This window comes from Plecotus auritus (genome assembly GCF_963455305.1).
Source record: "Plecotus auritus genome assembly, chromosome: 4".
Lineage (NCBI taxonomy): Eukaryota > Metazoa > Chordata > Mammalia > Chiroptera > Vespertilionidae > Plecotus > Plecotus auritus.
In genome coordinates this window covers 157,436,975-157,459,412 of record NC_137775.1, presented here as the reverse complement: position 1 = coordinate 157,459,412, position 22,438 = coordinate 157,436,975, and the positions used below count along the sequence as shown (strand labels likewise).

The window sequence follows — 22,438 nt, the reverse complement described above, 5'->3', positions numbered from 1 at the left end:
GGATTCTACCAAGTGTCCTATCTACCTACTCCAAGACTTCTGTGAGGAGCAAATGAGATGAGGCACAGGAAAATGCTTCACAAACATTTGGTTAAACTGTAAAATGGCTACTAGTAAAAGCAAGTCGGGTTCCTGGGCTGAAGAAACTCCAAGGAGGCTAGTTGCTAGGGAGAGGAAGCCAGATGTTGCTACATGACGTCATTACTCGTTGTCCACAGTGACCGTTTCTGGGCTGGGCTGGGTTATGGGCCACATTTTGTGCCATGGAGTCTTGGCAGTGTTGGCTACAATTTGGTGGGGTGTCACTCCAGGGTGGTGGCGGGGCCTGTGTCCCACTTGGGGGAAGCCAAGTGTTGGTTTGTTGGCTCCAGGTTCATGGTGCCGTTTATATTTAAACTAGTGGCCCGATGAATGAAGTTACGTGCAAGAATAGGCCTTCCTTCCCTGGCTGCTGGCACCGGCTTCCCTCCAGCACCCAGGACCTAGGCCTTTGCTCTGGCTGCCACCTTCCGCCTTTGCTCCAGCCAGAGCCACCTCCTGCCTTCGCTCCAGCCCTGCCACCCTCTTATAGCTCCCTCCACCCCCCGTGCCCGCCCTGATAGCAGGCGTCCCGCCCCGCCCTGGCTGCTCCGCACTTGAGTGTGCACTGCCCAGAGGCCTGGAGTGGGCAGGGCGGGGCAGAATGCCTGCGTCGTCGCCATGGCAATGACGCAAGTGTACGAGCTTGGCTGCTACCATCTTTGTCATGTCAATTTGCATATTCCCTCCTTATTGGCTGTGGGCGCTGCCATCTTTGTTGCGGAGTGATGGTCAATTTGCATATTCTGTCTTTATTAGATAGGAATGGCCAGTGCGTGTCATGGCAGCTCCTGCATTGAACATCTGGCCCTTTGGTGGTCAGTGTATGTCATAGCTACCAGTTAGACGGACGGACACTTAACCTTTTATATATATAGATAAGTGAAGAATTACAAGGCCTGATGAAAATTAAAGAGGAACAGGGTTATGAAAGCAAAAGGACTATAAGGTTATATCCTTTGTCATTAAGTCTTATTTTTTATCTTTTATAATAAGAGTAAACTCATCCTTGAAGTGTATACCAAGTGTCAATATTATATTAGTAGTAACATATATAACAAGAAAAAGAGTAACATATTTCTTGAAACTCACTTTAAAACTTGGTTTAATATTTGAATTTTGTAGAATGACACCTACTGTGCAATCATGTTTATACCGGTATCTGTGTCATATCCTTAAATTATTAGATCCTAGAAGCCAGGGCTATGTCCTCCCAATTCCTTGGAAACAATTTTCTATGGAGTCTCTTATGCTTAATCATACAATCACTCATTTATTCACTGATTTGTCACTGGATATTTTATTGTGATTTAGCTCATGCAAGACTATATCTAAGTATATAGATAGAAATGTATTGAATTATATTTGTCTCTTGCCCCCAAACAATTTAATAGCAAAATCAGTACACCTACAATATTGAATATCAAGGATGAAGGTAACAAATGTCAGAAAGAGAGTATGAATATGTTGCTATGCAAGTTCTGTGAACATTATTTCTGCTGGGAAAAATCAATGAACGTCTAGTGGACTGGGTATCATGACCTAAACTTTAAAGTATGGGTAAATTTTGTATTTGCATAGATTAGGGAAAAGTCATTCAAATTAAAAAAGAATGATATATAAGAAAATACAAAACATTTATTTCTTCATCTGCACTATCATTAAATGTTATTAGCATAAATCCTGGTTAATAAAAAAATCTAAACTAGTGTTTTTAGTATAATTCATGGACTTTTTCTGCTATGATTATGATCTGATGACAAGTTTTCTCTCCTTGGAAGCTCTTTGATTTCTGATTCTACTTTCTCCTGCTAAGGGAATAAGATTCAGGATCTAGAGCTGCGTTGTCCAATAGGACTTCCATGACACTAGAAATCTTTGTATCTCTGCAGTATTGTACTGGTATTCACAAGCCTCTGTGACCATTGAGCACCTGGAATGTAGCTAGGGTAACTGAGGAATGTGCATTTAATTTTAACCAAGTAAATTAAATTGCCACATGTGGCTCATGGCTACAGTATTGCATATCACAGATCATAGAGTCACCTTTTTAGGAAATATAAATTTCACAAAAGGATCCACAAAAGGATCTCCCTTAGGCAAAGTACAATATGCCCCAATATTTCCGATGAGATCCTATTACATCCCTTCTATGCTGAAGTCAATAGTTTTATCCAGTATAGTCATTGTCTGTGTACTGTTGTAATTAGGATATGCACAAAAGAAACTTATATCTACAGGAATTTCGGAAGACCTCTCCTGGGAAGTAACTTTAACTTAGCCTTAAAGGAAAGCAAGTTCACCCTGGGGTTGAGAGCTGAGCAGGAGGTGGGGGTGCAGGGGAGAGGAAGATGTTTCTAGCAAAGATAAGAAAATGCATGGTATGACCAGGGAGTACTTGATAATTTAGTATAGCTGGAAATCAAGGCATTTTTGTGTGTGAAAAAAATAGTATATACTTTTAAATATTAAGTATTGAACTGCACATAATTTTATATAGTTTCTCACCCAAATGGTCATTCTATCATATAGATGTAGGACTTTCTTACTCTTGTCTTTTTTAGAAATATCACTTATGTTTTAATTGTTACATAAAACAATTAAAATTGCAATTTTGTTACCTAACTTTATTACTTGCACAAGATTTTGATTTAGGAAATATATTGCCATGATGTCACCCATGGTTTATAATTTATAAGACTTTGGATTAGACATTAGCACAGTTATTATTTCCTCTAATGCCTTACCTCACCTCAGTCTAATAACATTCAGGAAATCCACAAGACAAAGGGGAAAGAGTGGTCTCAAAAGTTAAAAATAGTTGCCGAAAATTGATGCAATCATGTATTAAAATATGGCACAGTAATTATATGATATGCTCTTAGTATCTGCTAAAGCAATTAGAATCTATGCAGCTAGATTTTTCTTCATGTATTACTAAAAATGGAAACCATTTCAGCCCAAATAAGACTTAAACTATGAAGTTTGTGTACATTGTTCTTGGGATATTTTGGTCTCATTATTTGCATATGTGATCTGTTTAATACTCTTTAAAACAGAAAATCCTTGAGTAGTAATAAGATTTCAAAAGGCCTAACAAGTGCAGCTCGACAGTTTTCTATGTGACATGTTATATATGACAACGTAGGATGCTAATAATTATATAAAAACAGAGTTCATTTATAATAAATTAATATTCGATATATAATAAATTAATAAAGACCTATTAGATATATGAATTAATATATAATAAATTAATTCATATATCTAATAGGTCTTTACAAGATAACAGAAAGAGCAATATTTATGTCTCTTAATATCAATCCCATTAAATTTATCAGACATTAAAAAGGTAGTCTTATTGAGAATTTTTATACATGTTATATTTACTAATATTTTTAACAAAGCTTTTGAACTAGACTCCTGTTTAAATATAGGAAAGAACAAATTTGAGTGCATTTTCAGTGTTCAAAACATTCACATCTATTTTAACCACATCTCCTAATTTCCAATGATGAAAATATAGGCAGGGATTTCCAATGTGGCACAAGACATCAATCAGTATAAGAAAGCATGATTTTATTGTGCCAACTATAAACAAAACTGTAGAAAAGGGAAATTAATGAATATTTTCAAGGGCACACTAAGTATTACTTTATGTAATTTATTACAGTAAATCTTCATATAAACCCTGTGAGATTTTCTTATTCTCTGTTTACAGATGAGGAATCTGAGCTCAAAAAGGTGTAGGGATTGCCTGAGGCCCAGAGCTAATAACAGGCAGAGCCAGGCATAATACCCAGCTCTGCCTGATTTCAACACCCTTGAACCCCATTACTGTGTGTAATGGGTATAAATTTTACACTACAAACACTTGTATGTGGGAAATTTCTTTTACTTCCCTATTCAAAATCAAATTTATTTTTTCTGGGCTCCCAACTAACTAGGCTGGAAAGAAAATTCAATTTTTTGCCATTCAATAGAATCATATAAGAATATATAATAATTACGTGGTAGATACCCAGAAATTTGGGTAAGAATTACATTTTAAGGGGGTGGGGGGAGGGAGAAAAGGAGAAGGAGGCCTGCTTTGAACATATGGCCTGATACCATGACAGAGGATAGATTTTCATCTTCTCTTGAACCATAACTGACAGGCTTAACCTCTCTTCCTATAAACTCTAATCCTTTACTTTGTAAATCAAATACTAAACACCAGGTTGGAAGTACTTCTTGTCTACCTTGCCATTGTCAATTTATTAACTTGGACACCAGATCCCGGATATCAAGTGTCTCATACTTTGAGAGATAGCTCCTCCATCTTTGTCAGAATTGGAAAATGTCTTAAGAGGACAATAAATTTATAATATTATGACAATGTTTTCAACCACACCACCAATTCTCCATGCGGCTACCTCTAACCTGTGATAAGTAATCATTTATACAAACTTTAATAATATTTTTATGATTTGTGGCAGTAGAGTATATATCTTTCACTAAGCATATTTGTTTTGGATTAGTTCCTAATTTTTATCAAAATACATCCAAATATTTTTAAGAGGTTCATCTATGCTTTTTCTTAGCATATGCCAATAAATTTAATATATAATCTTAATATTCAACTGCCTTTAAGAAATTTATATTTGTAAACAAGTTTGTAATTTCATGACTAATATAACTGTGTTTAGGTAATAGTTCTTTCAAACTATACTAGGAAAATTTACAGTAATGATAATGTTAGTTTAATTTTCATATTCTTTGGTTGCAGTGATAATATGAGTATTAATATAATACAAATAAATTATATTTGATTTTTATTTTGCTTGCTGCTTTATAAAGGCTTTATTGAATTCTTTTAAATTTTCTCAATAAACAAGTCAGTTGTCAACACTGATTTTTGGGAACCTGCTCCTGAAAGATATTAAGTGGCGAGCCAGTCATTGGCCTAGCTGGGCCTGCCTTCTAAGCACTGTCCTTGCACTACAACTTAGCACAATTCTGAGAAACCCTGTAAATTACCACATAGTGTAAATTTTAGAATCCAGCTAAAGAACCGTTTTTGCTAGAGGATAACTAAATACCAAGTACATGGAATCAGTAATTCTCACTCACAGTAATAAAAATGAGGAACTCATTTTGTTTCCTTTTTATTTCATTCTTCCTCCCTAACCCAAATGAATTTTAAGAGTCATAATTTGAAACTCTGCCATTAGCTCCATCAGAAATATTAAATTTTAAAGTGTTCCATAAATGAACACCATTTACTATTCTAAGGAGATAGAAAATACTTTTATGTGACTACTAGAGAAATTGCCAAAGAAGCTATTTTATTTCAGCCTGTGGACAAGTTAATGTGCTCCTGGAAAAAGCATGCATATTCTGACCTAATGTATCCCCTAGTGCACCTGGTTCTGAAAAGAGTGCTCAGAAATGCATTCCTCCCCATCCCTCCACCCTCACCCCTTCACTCCCCACCCCCAGTTTACCATTACATAGAACTTGCAGTAGCTCTACACATGACACATTCTGAGGGCAGGGTCTCAGGCACGAGTTAGTTGCCTCCTTGTTAAGGACTTTGTTGCAGTGCTTTCTGGAATACTTTCTACCTGGGAACTTGTGCATGTTTCTGTACTCGTCACATAGTCACTCCAGGTTCTGGGTACTTGAGTCAACTGAGCAGACTTCCCAGTGATAAAAATGTGTCACCTGTGTGTTTGTTGTTCTGATGATACTACCTTCAGGCACACCTCCCATAACATCCCGTTTTACATTTCTCACTTAGAGAAAGGGATAAGGATCGTTTCAGTTCCGATGTAATTTAAAAAATGCTTCAGAAGCATGTAAGCCCCAAAGTTGTAGGAATGACAAGAGTAGGAGAAGTGACTGCTATGGCTACTTAGCATTTCATTCTGGAACATAAAGAAAAATAAGATAGTGTATTTTATTCTAGATATCCAATATCGTTCATCGCTTTTTTCTCTGTGTGAAGGAATAAAAAGAGTCATTTCAAATGCTTTGCTTCAAGAACCATTAGGCTAGCTCTTGGCAAACCTATGTGATAACATGATCCCTCTACTCTTATCATGACATGTCTTTTCTTTAGATTTAATTCATACATTATTCCTTGAAACATGCTAAATGCTACAAAAAAAAAAACAAAAACAATCACTGAATTAAGTAGATTTTTGGCTAGTAATAGCTAGATTTTAATTCACTCAGTTATTTTGCCATCATTACTGTTTACATAAATAATAATATCCCTTGATAATGAACATGAATATTCGATCTCTCTCTGATTAACTGGCATGATAAAATACTTCTTGTCATAAATAAATTCTATCCTTCTTTTTCTTATATATAGGACAACGTTTTTAAGCTGGAAGATTCACACTTTGAAAATGGCCGTGGGAAGAGTCCATATGACCCTAAACTGCTGACAGCATCTCTCTTAATAGGTGCGTAGTCAATAATCAGTTAAACAGTGAATTTTCTATAGATAATAACTAGATTGCATGTTATTATATGCTAAGATTATTGAACATAAACTATTTTAGGAGTATATGAGTTGAGGTATTTTCAAATATTTTGAAAATTGAAGAAATACAAGTGCTCTTTTGATGATTGTACTATGTAGACTATGATTCTTCAAAATGTTTTAATGGTATCTTTGAAGTTGCCAGCTCAATCCCTATATACATCTCCACTAGAACTTTCAAGTTTTTATTTTGAAAGAATGGTTTTGTTTTTCATTTCATGAAAGAGGTGTTTAAATTGAGAATTTTGACAAATCAAAAGGAAAGAATGAAATTGTCTTTTTAATTGTAGTTCTAAGATCTGTCACACTCTCAACATTTGGAAACTTAATCAGCACAATCAGTCTAAATGGAGATACGATTGGCAGAGACCCTATTGTGTTACTTTGAGATGATGAAAGCCTTCTGTATTTATCTTTTTAACTTTACATCTTCCACTCTTTTTCAAATAAAACAAAACATTTTACATACTCTCTCTACCTTTTTCTCTAGAACACCTTCCTTTCCAGTTTTTTCCCTTTCCTTTTTTCCTTTAGCATTGATGATGGGCAGTAAATGCTTAGCTAAATGTTGAGGTGCTAGAAGTAGGAAAATAGAAATAGGCAGATGAAGGAGAAAACCTTAGTTTATTTTCAAAGATAATTTTCCATATTTTTTACTACTTATGGACTAGAGTTAAATAAAACAAAGTTAACATCATTAAACAATTATTTTTTTCTTAACTTTTGATTATAACAAGAACCTAAAATACAAAATCTACTTGGCCATTACCTTGCTGCTTAATGTAGTTTCTATATAATCATGTGGAAATTATGTAACTTGTTTCCTTTTTATAAAATATAGAGAGTAATTATTTGATAACATAACAAAAATAATAGTGAAACTTTTCAAGTGTAAAATTTCTAGTTGAAATTTGAATACTAAATCTGGATTTCTATAAAGTAAATTTGGGGCAGGCTGGTGTTGCTCAGTGGTTGAGTGTCAACCTATGTACCAGGAGGTTATGGTGTGATTCCCCTTCAACGCTCTATCCCCAGTGAGGGACATGCAGGAGGCAGCTGATCAATGATTCTCACTCATCATTGATGTTTTCTATCTCTCTCTCCCTTCCTCTCTGAAATAAATTTAAAAAAACATTTTAAAGTACTTGGATTATTAGTTGATGTGTCAAAAGTTCATAAAGTTTTGTCAGTATTTTCCTTTTGAAAAATATTTTTCTACTCAACAAAATAGAACTAGTCATATTGACTACAGTATTAATGATAAAGATATATTTTTCCAGTATTCCAGTATTCTCTAGTGTTTACTTCATAACTACATTTCACAGATCCCTTTCCTTTTAAGAATAAAACCACTACTGCATGAATTATCTCCTTTATTGCTTTTCAAATGTACACAATTTCAGTCCATTTGATCCATTTATGGAGCATTTTAACAAAAGTTTAAGACCTGAAGAAATGCAGCAAATTTAGCACACTTATAATTTTCTTATTCACAGATAGCCTAGTCATTACACGTGGATGACTTCCTTAAGTGCACACACAGAAATTCGAGAGGTGTCTTAAACAAAGGGAAAGAATCCACCCTTGTTCAAACTTGCTTATACTTATTTAAACTGCATACTAGAAAAAAAAAGATAGATTTTCCTCAAAAAAGCAGTATGTAAAATTGTGCCTAAAGCAGCTTTAATGTGTGGTATGTTTCTCAGTAGGGATTTGCTTGATTATTTATTTTAATATTCCATTGAGAAAGGATGATGACAAGTAAGTATTACATAGTTCATTTGGTATGCAACCACACAAAGTCCACAAAGAATATTAACTCCACAGTTTGTGTTTTCTACTAGAAATCCTTTGGGGGGAAAAAAAAAAACTGTATAGGTTCGTGAAAAGGAAAAGAGAATGAGGGGATGTTATGAGCCCGGAGACAATGTATGGCTAAAAATTACAGTAGGCATTTCAGAAAAGCAGCTTTAAAATGGAAGTCCAGAACACACCTACCTAATATGATGAACTAATTGAGTAACTTTCAGAGATATTTAGTGCTTATTCACAAGGAAGTTTCTTCAAGCCAATATAAATTAATTTCTGAATCAATTGGATAGAAAGATACAGAATGCAGGCCAGATCAGACCTGGTAAAGTCCCTCAAAATATCTGCAACACCATTTTAATTCAAGAGCCGTGACTTCCTTTATTGAGGTTATTTGCTTCTTTTATAACTATGCTATAAATTCTTCTTCTCACAGTACATTTAATTCTCCTTGTTGGATGTTTCTGGCATTTTTCCATTATGCTGCTTGAAAAAGAATGCTTACTAATTTAATGGAATCTTTTTACACATAAATATTTTCTACCGCACTTCCCAAACTTTTACATACAAGGGTAACTGTCTCTGAAATACAAAGTCTGCACATTATATATTAGTGAATGACTGTTGGGAAAACCTATCAACCCAAAAGACTTTGAGTATATTCCTCTCATTTCAGCACATAAGAGAAATTCTCAAGGTGGTTCTGGGCTGCTCCTTTCCCAAGTCTGAGAAATAAAATGTCATGTTTGGCACAAACCACCTATAAAGTGGCTAGAAGGGCTTGGCAGCAGATTCTTTTATTCCCTCTATTAAGCAGTTTCAACTAGTAGTAAACTTTAAAACCAGATGACAGCTTAAAATTTTAGTTTATGAAATCTATCAAGGTTTAATATGACCTCATTCCAAAATGCCATGGGTTTTTAAGCTAATGACCATAGAAAATATGGATTATCTCCTGAGCAATACATAGCTACTGAATTGTCCCCAAATATTACAATCTGTCTAAGCTTTTAAAATCACGTTAGTAAACTTAATTTTTCAAATCTTCTTTAATAAAAACCATTGTCAATATTAAATTGCCCCAATATTTTTTAATATTTCTTCTTTCACCCATCTCTAAATATTTTATGACATTTTTACAAAGTTCTTCATTAAAAGTAGTAGTTGTTGTCCTGCTCAGAATAAACACCACGTGTGAACACAACAAAAGAATAAAACTTAGTATTTTTCTCACTAATTATCATCTCACATTTTCATGACTTGAGAGGAATAGTCAACTTAAAAGCCATTTTGTCTCCCCATTAAAATCTTCTCCAGGCATTGCAGTGATAGTAATTTATAAATATTCCACCACTAAGAGCTATTACTGAGGTCTATTCCAAGGGTCTGGACTGTTAACTAGAAATTTGCCTTGTCTCAAGAAATAACATAATTTGACATTAGAATGTACTCTCACTTTGTGTTAGAGCAAACAAGGTACTCCTTACATTAATTAACCATAATTGAGACAATTATTTGAACCTCTCTGATCATCAGTTTCTTTGTATATAAAATGGCTTGGCCATACTAATTCCATTGGTTTGTTATGAGGCTTAAATAAGACAGCATACTACATTTGAGTGCTTACATATTCTGAAATATACGTGAACCAGAAACAAGCAAACAGACCAAAAACAACTGGTAACAGTGGTTGCCTTTAGGAAGTATGGGAGACAAATTTTGTACCTTATACATTTCATATTTTTAATAACTTTGTACTATGTGCACATATTAACTACCCAAAAATGTTAGTTTTAAAGCACAACATAAGTAACAAAGCCATCGTATTATACAGGATGGTGCAAAAGTAAGTTTATAGTTGTGGGTACTCCTAACACAGATTTTATTATTGTTACTAGGACCCAGTGCACAAATTTGTGCACATTGAAAAGGACTGTGGGCTGCAAGGCTGCAGTAGGCACAAGGCCGGGTCTTGGCCCATCCTGTGCAACCCTGTCCGGTCCCTCCCACTGCGGCCCGAGGTCCCCTGTGCACCGGGTGTGAGCGGCAGCAGCTGCCCTGATAGCCCCTCAGGAGCAGGAGGAGGTGGAGAAGACCGCAGGGGCAATTAGGGCCAGCAGCCGCTGCTTTCACCCGCTGATGGCGCCGAGTGATCGGAACCAGTGCCGGGCACAGGTAGCGGGTGTGAGCGGCAGCTCCAGCGCCAGCAGTAAGTGCAAGCATGTGGCGTGTGGGAGCAAAGAATTTTCAGTAACCACCAGAGGCTCGCCTTGATGACTGTAATTAGCACCCTGCCTTGGTCTGGCACCTCCGCTCACCTGCTCTACCATCCCACCGTGGACAACGCCCGCCACATTCCGCACACACCCCCTGATAGTCAGCACATATCATAGCGACGGGTTGTTTGGTTGTTCCAGTTGTTCCACCGTTCGGTCTATTTGCATATTAGCCTTTTATTATATAGGATTATTTATTATTGTATTATTGTATTATTTTTCATACAAATAACTATAAACCTACTGTTGCCCCACCCTGTGTTCATTCATATACACAAATGTGCTCAATAAATGTAAAATTATTCTCATACCCTTCCATTCTCAGGAAATAGATTTCATCTGTGTGTGTGTGTGTGTGCTGAGAGAGAGAGAGAGAGAGAGAGAGAGAAAACCTCTCTTTTCCTCCGTTTCTAATTACTCTGCTATTCTGTGAGTGGAATTTACTTAAGGTGTTAACAACATAATGTCTTGGTTTTAGGTTTGTTTGATTTTGCTCACATCCATGTCACACTTTACACCTGTGTTAGTAATGCTTAGATTTCATAAGGAAATGTTTTTTCACCTTCTGTTTCTCCTCACCACACCCTTCTTAGGAATTGTAATCTAATACATTAACTGATCTAAGCCATATTTTCACTTCATTTTGAGTTGTGAACAGAAAGACCAGAGTACACATGAGCTTTTGTTTTTAACACATGTTTCTCAGATAACGCCACAATGGTGGAAATGCAGTTCACTAAACTATTTGTTCATCTCGGTAAAGAATGCTTTCCTTATAGACAGTTTAAAAGGCTGACAGTTAAGAAAGAATGGTGTGCTCAAATAGCATCTTTTAAATTTGACAACTTCTGAGTGGTTAGTTACATCTGTCAACACTAATGTATCTTACACCATTGTATTATTTTTGAGATATTAAATTGTCTGGGGTTTTATTTTGTAGAGAGACTTAAAAACCTTGTTGGACAAAGTATCCACAACCACTTTTTAATAAATATAACAATTTCTTGAGTATATTATTTTATCATAAATTTAATAAAGTTGGACAAATATTTTTCTTTGACTAGTAGCTTAGTATATATGGAAAACCAAAAAATATCTATCTTAACCATAATGTCATTTCAAACATAAGATAACATTGACCTAATACACTACTTCAGATCCCCAGGAAAACATATTTATGGTCAAAAAACTGAGAAATTATCATTATGCTCAAAAATCAACATATAATTTGATAACTACATAATTGACCTAGAAAACTACAAAAGAAGTTTGGCAAGTAGGCATTTCTGTTGAACATAGTTGTAAATATGCCAACTGAAGTATACAGTAAATTTATTATACTCAGATATCATTAGATCACTTCAGATAACCACAAAATGTACTAAGTCTTTAATATATAGTGAAAATGCACAAGTATATTAAATGAAATGTACTCTGAGTTGATATTATATTTATGCTCCATGAGAATGCAATAGTAGGTTATTCCACCACCTATAATTTTGCATCAAAACAGCAAATATGTCATACATTATCTGAAGCGATCATCCTTGATAAGAATCCTATAGAAACCTCAGCAGAAAATGTGCTCTAAGACCTGTGGTAAAGGAATACTTATTGGTATTGAGCACTGACACTATGAGAATGTACCCTTCATGACCACCCAATTATCTGGTGCCCTCCAGCTCACAGAAATCACTGACTCTTGCCAAAAATAATAATCAGGTGAGAGGTAATTTTCTGTAACTGAAGGCAACTGGTATCCAAACTGCAACCTTCCTTTGGTTTATAAGTCAATTGTTTAATTTAATTCTGTTTTTAGTAATAAATGGAGTCAATAGCCCTTCTACTGAATAGCTCCTCTACTTTCACTGTTTATTAAAAGAGGAACAAATCAGCCATGCTTCCTCTGCCTTTATTTGTATTGATTTTTGCCCTTCTCATGTGGGATGGATAACAAAAATAACTGGAAGTTATAAAATCATTAACTAAATGAATAAAAGAAACAAATACCTATCTATACCCAAGTAACAGTTTCTTACGTTACTGTTGTTTTTGTTATTGCAACTCTCTCCTGCATAGAGTTTACATGTAATAACAACTATAATTATAGATTTTCCTCACACGAAAGCAAGCTTAATGAAAAAAAGGAATGATTGATTACTGACATTCTTTACATTTCTGATTGTACCTCCTGTTGGTCATGATCTGCCTGACTACATTCTGATATGATATTATTCAGTTTTCACCTTTTGGTAGTTCTATTTTCTCTTTTTCTCATTTTCATCACTAGCATGGTGAAGAGGGCAATAAAAATTAACCAATAACTTAATTTTTTTAAGGTAAAGAGAATACAAGGTGTCCTGTGACAGGTTCACAACTTGAAATTATTTGACATCGATATGATATTTTAGGCTACTTTCACAACACATTTTACACTTACACCCTGTTATCCACAAAGAACAAGAAACATAATTCCCCTGAAGTTTAAAATATATAATATCTATATACCAATACTTACAATATGATACAATATCAACTTTAATGAAACAGTACATTGGGGAGGACACAAACATCCCATAGAGAAAACAATTAATTACAGTGATTGAATATAAGTTAAAAATTAAGGCAACAATAGGCATTTAAACATTTCAAAGTACCTTTGAAACTTATAGTTAGCTTATTCAAAGCATTTTTTGTGCTTTTAGAACAGGGTTATTTATTTTTCTTACATTATACTTATTGTGGTAACTTTGGTTAAAAGTTATTTCTTTGCCTTATTGTAAGATTAAATATTACTGCACCATGTTATGGTGAGAACAAGTCAGATTTGAACTTGATATTTAATTAAGTGAAGAGAACATAGATGTTTTTGAATCCCAAAGGTATCATATTATGACAATTTGGGATATCATATGAATTCTATTTAATAAACTGATTATTTGTACTTAATATGTTGTCTAACCATCATTTTTTTAACACTCATTCTCATAAATTGGAGCTGTTCAATGGTTCTCTTTGTATCACTATTCCTCACAGCTTTAGGGTTTCTCATAGCCTATTTTTGGTACATTCAAACACATTAGAGAATCACAGGTCTTACCAAGGAAATTGATTTGGGTTGGGCCACTGACAATGTCTATCTTACATTGCAAAGCCCTGATTTGCAAGTGAGAATTGAGGGTGTGAACAAAGAATATCATACAAGCAATCCGATTAATAAAACTCCCTCAAAGGCACTTATAATTGAAGATTCAGAGAAAGTTTTCCACTCATCTAATAAATATGAAAGTCCTTTGAAATAGGACATAGTATTATTAAAATGTTTAGGTTATAATTTATCTAGACCCATTTTATTTTCTGAATATTTTTAAATCAATGAATTTAAAACATTAACATATCCAAATGATCAACAAGATAATATATTTTTTTACTGTCATTATGGTAGACTATTTGGAGAAGAATTTATAATTTTTTGTTATTTTGTTGTGCTGATTATTCACTGTAAGTAGACAGGCAACAATGCGTTTCCTGGGTGAACTAATATGTGTCACTTTCTGTTTAAAGGAAGAAAACCATAATAATTACCAATGGGCCTGTATTTGAACTTTCACCTTGACTTGCCTAGTCATTAGCTGAGCAACCTTGAGTTCCTTGAACTGTAAAATACGCATACCCTTACGTCATGGGGTTGTTGACAGAACTAAATGAGATAATTTGAAAGTGTCCAGCCAGGGCCTGACTACTGGGCCAGCGCAGAGTGGTATTCAGTAAATATTAACTTCTCTTTCTCCTCCCTTTTTCTTTTTCCCATCTATTCTTTACCTTCTGATTAGGAGTCTTCCATCATTAAACTCTGACCTAGAGTAAATTTGGTTTAAGCTGGAATGAGTCAAAGAACAAGAGAATTTGAACTATAATGAATAAAAGCTGTTTGTCAAAATTTCCTCCTCTCTAAACACATCTCTGTTATATCTGAGGTTATATAGTGGACTTTTTTATTTTTGACTGTATGATAGCTTCTATTAAATTCAAACACTTCTCCAAGTTGCTATATTAAAATACAAAAAGCAAGAAAAAAATTGGAAAGAAAATATTAGTACTTTCTGAATTATAATAAAATATAAAAATATTTTTAAATGAATATATTAGAAATTTCATTTCCATAAAATAAGAACTATAGGCAAGATTTTGCAATGATTCCTTATCTTCATAAACAAGATTATTAGAATCATAGTATCTTTACACATATAAAAGCAAACAATGTGTACACTCTGTAAGTTTGTCTCTGGTTATAGTGGAAAAGAATAATATTTCATGTTTTATTAATATCCACCGAGTCATATTTTATTCAATTTTTCAAAGTTAGTACTAAATGGGTAGTCAAGTACTAAATTATTAAATGATGATTTAATAAAATACTCACTGTAACAAAGACATAAGATTAAAAAATAAATAGCTTTGTAGAATGGTGTAGAGAGCATTTCTGTTTTCTTTTTAGCATGGTCTTAACACCGAACTTGCATTTTGTTTGTTTGTTTTGTTTTTCTTACCTTAATTGAATTAAAGTATGTGTATGTGGTTTTATTTTGTCACAACACAGATGGAGAGTTATACTCCGGAACAGCAGCTGATTTTATGGGCCGAGACTTTGCTATCTTCCGAACTCTTGGGCACCACCATCCAATCAGGACAGAGCAGCATGATTCCAGGTGGCTCAATGGTAGGTGGTGCTTGTAAGAACATAGACACGTAACAGGTGTAACTGTAGTAAGTAACTGGGAACCTTTCTTTGTATAGCTCAAACTATATAACTTGAGATTTAATATGCAGTTAAACACATGGTAGTGACTTCATGGCTGTGGGTGTGAGAAAGCTGGGCAAAGAGAAAAGAGAGATTAAGGATTCAGGAAAATATTTGCTTTGTGCCAAAAGTGAATTTTCTCAGTAGTTAACTATGGAAAGAAATAGATCTGGGCTGGAGCTACGGAAGGGAGGAATGGAAAGTGATAAGATGACTTACCAATCCTGTCTTACAGGAACACCACAACTAATCTCAAATCTCATGCTGTAGTGTGTTTTTTTTCCTCCACACTTCCATGTTGCCTTGAGAACATCATAGAAGTTATGTAACACTTTAAAAAATTGTCTTAATGACAACATCACATTGAAAGTATTTTCAAAATGTTAAAGGACTTTTATATCATTTATTTATTTTATTCTCCTTTAATCTTTCTAGAATCCTATCTCCCATTTTATAGTCCATCTCTTTTCAGTAAGATGCTTGAATATTTCATTATTTGAACTTCTACCACACTTGTTTTTTCTGATTTTTCCCCTGGGGAACTCCCAAAATTCATTTAATCACTCCATCCTTCATTGACTTGTTAGAGAAAATATGACAATATGACCTCTGAACATCACTGAAATGTCAGGAGACAATGAGTTGTCTGTTACAATCTTTGTTCTGATACATACTTTAAAGTGACCATTCAAAACATAAAACACACCACAGTAAGCTCAATCAGCATTTTCCCACCTGCAACACTTCTGACCATCCATTATTTACAATGTATTAGTGTGCCTCTTACCTTCCATATTTCACTTGTCTGCCTTTGCTCCTAATTGCATTGATGAGCTTATGTAAATTTCCCCAATCTACATTACTTTTGCTGTCTTGATCTCTTCTGTACCACTAAACTCTTCCCCCGACCTGAAAACTTGCTCATCTGTTCAAACACCTCCTTTCATCGTGGCATGCCATGAAGTTCCTGCATATCTAAGTGCATAGCCTGTTAGAACCTTGTTTTCTCAACCTTTTCTCCCCTTTATCCACTTTCAACCTGACTTTGATCCCATGGAACTGCTCCTCCAATGGTCACTGATGACTTTCCATAGCTGTTCATCTATCTCCATTTAGAAAAGCCTCTTCTGCAGTACATGTCACTGCTCACTAGTCTTTTCTCTTTAAAAGTCACTTGTTTTAGGTTCCCTTTTTCCTGCTCTCCCAAGTTTCAAATAAGTTTGACATCACTTCCCCATTGTGTTTCTCTTTAATGTAGATGATGCCTAAGATCATTTAATTAAGTACAAACACTGTGACAATCAAAGGAGATTTGACATATAATCAAATCCCTACCCCTGTGGTAGAAGTGTGGTGGCTGGGTGACCAGCAGAGAAATTGTGTCTCACCCAGAAAGAGAAAAGATACTAAGATCATGATAAGACTATTTGCGTAAAACTATAAAATAGCTTAACTGCAAATCCCCAGAGGACAATTTTGGAATATCCACTGTTGCTATCTGATCTATTCTCAAACTGAAATATTTATTTAGGAAGGATAATGTTTGTTTTTATTCTGCAAGAAGGAGACTTTGATCTACTAAGAACTCTAAAAAGCATACAGGCTTTCACTGTCCCTGAGAAAGAACATCCCATTAGAAGATGGAATAACATGAAGGCGAGTACAGTATCCATTTCATTTTTATGGCCTTGGAGGAAAAAGTCATCAAGTTAAAGCCCCCTTTGTGCTGCACACACTCACATGTTGACAGCTGAGTCTGAAGAATTTACACTGTGGGAAAACAGTCATTGTCCGCAGCTCTGTACTTCATCTCTGCAAATGTGTAGTTCATCTGAGAATTCAGTTATCAGTCTCTCAGCACTAAATGTGAGAACGGATTTTACCAAATTAGCACAAAGGTTACATTTGACAGGGTGCAGAAACCAGAGCTGCTGCAAGATGGGGATGCAGACACATTGTAACTAGAAATGAGGGACTGTGTGAATCTCAAGCCTCAGGAAATTAAGTACCATTTCAGAATAAAGTTAGAAACATCGTGTTTATACATTCATGCATAAAATAACTGAATTTTGAAGCAGGAGCATAGACTGCATAATCATTTGTGTTATCAGAAGTAATCAATTATCTTGCAAGGTACTTTATGAAAGATCTATTAAAATTAATTTGACACAGGACTTCCTTTACTTTTCTCAAATTAATTCCAGCCATTTATTTTTGGAAGAATCAGTTGTCCTATTTTAATGACTTTTTAATATCATTCTCTATAAAAATAAAAAACAAAACAGTTGTCTAAAGTTAGAACCTGAAATATCTTGATTGTAATGGAACTTCACTATTTTCATAATTACATACTAAAATTTATATTTTATAATAATATCAATTTATTTTAACAGGAAATATTAGGAATGAGTAATACATTTAGGTGAGGAAACAAAAACTGCTTTTTCTAAACAAAAATTTTTCATTGACACTAGCTCCTCCTTTAAGGCTGATAGATGTTATAACTGCTTTTGATTTGAGGAAAGGTACTGGTATGTGTTTGCCATGATGTGCCCACATTCAGGATGTTTTTCCTTGTGCTTTATAAATTATCTAAATAGCATATTTTTTAAAACTTCAGTTCCAGTTTCGGCTTACTAACAATGTGAGAATTAGATAAATGTGTCATTTATATATTCGTAGTAAGGATACAAATAAGTTTATGCTATTGTTATAGTAATGATTTCTTAACATTTTGTATTTAAATACTACTACCTAGTTCTTGTACATATTAGCCATCCATTAGAGCAGATGAAGGGCTAGCCTACATTTATTTTTCTACTTGATGGACACTGTTTTCTGTATTGTTTATTTCTTGAATTAATATTGGAATGCTATGCGTTATGGAGGAAAGACCATAGTCTTTAGAGCAAGACCGTTTCACATTACTTTGGACCTTATTTCTAATGGGATATACTACTACCTACCTCTTATAGTTGTGGGGAAAAATGGCCACATGATAATCTGTAGAAAGTACTAAGTAGGTATTGGCATGTGGTAAACACTCGCTAAATGTGAATCTTCTCTGTATCCTTTGTTCCACTTCCATGGGGTGGAGCATGCTTCAGAAGCTTTGTCAGAGTCATTCTGTGAGTGATTGTACTTGAGCCAGGGTGAAAGGGCAGTCACAGTAGGGTGAAACCACATGGATCCTTGAGAGAGCGGAGGCCCAGTGAGCACAAACAGACCTTAATTACAGTGCCCAGAGTGTGAGGCCTTCCCACTCATTTCAGGAAGACCTGTTTTCTTTTAGTGGATTTCCTAAAAGTATCGTGCCTGTGGATAGACCAGCCCACTTGCTTTTTTCAGTAATTGAAATGGTATGCAAGTCATCATTCTACTTCCTCTCACTGTAACACTCATACCAGCCTGGTTGGCCCAATTATTGGAAAGAGCATAGCTTCCTCTGTGGTCATGTGCCAGGATACTTCATGTTCTCTAAAGATTCAAATGTCTCCACAAGATCTATTTTTATGAAAATAAAACCAAGAAATGTGATTGCAAATAAATTACGAGAGTAGAAATTAATGTTACATGGTACCAGATACTTAATCTCAAATCATTTGTACAATTCTTTTGATGTACTATTTTAATTCTATTATCTTTAAAGACATAAACTATGTTAAAGTATCCAAGTAGGTTTTTTAATAAGTAAAACAAATTATGTAGTTTTGCATAATATGATGCCATTTTTAATGATGCCATTTTGAATTATTTCTCCGACTTAAGCAAGTTAATAATGTATTTTGCTGACCTTGGGGAAAAAAGCCCTGTGGAAGCCTTATTTTATGGTTATATGAGCAGAGGACTATTACATAAGTAGAGTGAACATTTAGTCAAAACAGCAACTACAACCACAAATGTCTTCTTGGTTTTCATAGCCTGTGAAAGACAAAACAAGGAATCAGTCTTTTTAACTTTTGAATTACATCTACGAATTACACTCTGTTAGTTAAAAATCACTGTATAGGATCACAAAAAAATAAACATATTTTTGCTGAAATTATGCTGAAACATGGATATGCAATATTTTAAAGTATTCATATCAACGAATCACTCTGCTGTACACCTGAAACCAATACAAAATAATATAGAAATTACACTGTCATTGAAAAAAAAATAAAAACAGAACTCAACAACAAAAAAGTGTCCATGCCTTACCTCAATCCAACTGAGTAGTTATCTATTTTTTTTTCTTCTGAATCTATTATCCAGAAAAATTTTCATCCCAATAAAGAATGCACACCTCCAACTATAACCTTTTCAAACATATACCAGAAAATTATTCTATTTTCTAAATGATAACACATTTAATAAGTTAACTAAATATGCCTTTTCTATTTCAAAAAGAGCAAATTTACCAAATATACTTTTACTTGATATCCTTTTCGAGGACCTACTTACTGTGTCACACTTTGTCTAAGGCACAAAATCACTCTCAATTAGTTTTGTTTGAAATTATATGGCACTAATGAGGAAAAATGGATAAAACTTTGGAATACAAATTAGCTCAGTGGCAATGTTTGGAAGGTGATTTTATGTTTTTCAGAGCTCTAAGAAAATGTACCTGAATAAAATATTAAGGATATGCTATTTTAACACTTTTTAATGATTGGCTAAAAAATACAACTCTTAAGTATGGCCTATTAGTCACAAATTTTGAACCACTTATTTGAGAATTTATAGTTGAATGGTGAGATTAGAAAAATAACATTTAAGAGTATTATTACCCTCAAGGGAATCCCACTTTTAAATTAAATTTAATAAAAATGTATAAAATTTAGATAATATCTTGGAAAATTCTTTAAATTAAAGCCAGCTCTCTTTCTTCTCTGAGTTCTTAAAATTTTTCTCTCTGGCCTCATCATCAAGTTAATGAATTCAGAGCCTGTCTATACCAATTTCCTCTTCCAGAGTCAGTACATTCAGAGCTCAGTGGACCTCAATAGGGATTTACTGCTGACTGGGTAATCTGGGTTCATGTGTGCAGTGACATCAAGCAAGAGATTTACCCAGAGAAGTGGATGCCATGACAATGCATGTAACCATGGTGTGCCTGGCCTCTCTGACATGGCTCTCAAAAGATTTCCCTCTGTGAAAACAGAGGCCTGTTTGCAAATTAATTAGTTTCTGGCGGCAGCTTGATTGTTGACCCAGAGTTTGTAGAGTGGAAAAACAATCAGATTAGTGTGCTCAGAGTAAAAGACCAGTGTGCAGTTGCGTGTGGCTTACTCAACTATTGAAACTATGAATGGACTGAAACAAATTCCTTTCAGAGAAGCCTAGGCAGAGGTTAAGTGTGATGAGCCTAGAGCTCCCCAACAGCAGGGGCCGGGGAATTAAAGGATTTGAGCCAGATAAAGCTGAATGGTGGCAAGCAGTGCCATTGAACTTTAATGGAATGGATAGTTTTGACCAATACCCATACCTACTACACCCCCCCAAAAATTTACTATGTTCTAATCACTTCAGTAGAAGGAATACAGAATACATTTAAATTTAGAGTATTATTAATTAAATGTAGGCTTGACAAAAATACCTTCGTAGTGGTAGATTTCAGAAGCTTTCAGACTGGAAGCTTTTAATTATGATGTCTCAAAAACTAATATGATAATACCTAATTGAAAAAAGTTTATAAAATACTGCCTTTTCATGTTGATAAAATGTTCATATGTTTGCCCTAAGTTTTTTTTAGAGCTATAGTTTTCAGTTGACCAATAAAATTGATCCTGATTCAGAAATGTTGACTCATGAAAATTCGTTTTACTCAATAAATTATTGTTTATGATTAGTTTTGTAAGATGACCTAACAAATAGAAGCTTTACATACTTTTCCTTTGTAGATACCACTGGCAGAGAACCCCCTACATGCAGCGCTGACGGCTATCACAACACTTTTCCATTCAAAAACCATTTATGTCTCTCGGTTTTTAAGTGAATTGAATCCAGATTTCACTCCCTGTCAAATCCTTTGACATCTAATTCCAAGTGACCTCTCTAATATTAAACACTAACATACTCAAGTAATAGAGTTGGTTGTCCTCAAATTTACTATCTTTTTCATTTAATCATTCCACCTAGTAGATTTTAATCTTTCCCACTTTTGAATTCGAAGAACACATAGATGCATATTTGTGTTTATCACAGTGCCTTTAGCTCTAGATGTGTCAAATAAGAAACAATTCAATGGCTCTGGTTTGTAGGCTCTGGTCAGTGTGCCTGAGTTTGTATCCCAAGCCCTCCACTTACTATCTGTGTGGCTTTTACTTCACTTATTTTCACCACCCTTTTATGATTTAAAAAATGGAGTTAATTCTAATATCTTATACTGTTTTTCTTAGGATGCATGGGACAGTTTATTTAGGGTATTAAGAATAGTATCTGATAATAGGATAAATGCTCTCAATAACTGTGGTTGTTGCTGCTATCATTTGCATATCAGCTCCATACACAGTACATAACACATTTATGTATGATGTGAACAATACAGTAAATAATAGAAAATAATACATTAATAATGCATAATGCTTGTTTGGCAAATTTATACAGTGAACCAGTTATGTTTGCTTTCCTAATCTACTCTGACACTATTTTGTTCTGTTTCACTTAATTGAGTGTCATCATTATTATTATCAGAAGCACTCAGTACACCAAAAATACATGAAATATTTAGCTTTAGTATCAAAATAATCAAAATTTTAAAGAAATTGAGTTTAACAAAATTAGAGAAACTACAGACAACTCATGTAAGCTCTCTGTGCTCAATGTTCTCTTTTTTGAATGAAATAATAATAATTCTTCCTTGTTAAGTTGTTATGAGGATTATATATGGGTAAATTCATACAAAGCATTTTGAATAGTGACTGTAATTTCCCAAAACAAACAAACCAAAATAAAAAA

At 34.4% G+C, this 22,438-nt stretch overlaps 1 protein-coding gene across 2 annotated transcripts in view; it reads left to right on the top strand.

The window, feature by feature from the left end:
* Positions 1-22,438, top strand: part of SEMA3A (semaphorin 3A) — a 202,666-nt gene that overhangs the window by 104,604 nt on the left and 75,624 nt on the right. For both annotated transcript variants that reach the window (XM_080664128.1, XM_080664129.1), the window contains 2 exons: positions 6,440-6,533; positions 15,299-15,418. In XM_080664128.1, coding sequence (XP_080520254.1) covers positions 6,440-6,533; positions 15,299-15,418 — 214 coding nt within the window. The remainder of the gene's footprint in view (positions 1-6,439; positions 6,534-15,298; positions 15,419-22,438) is intronic.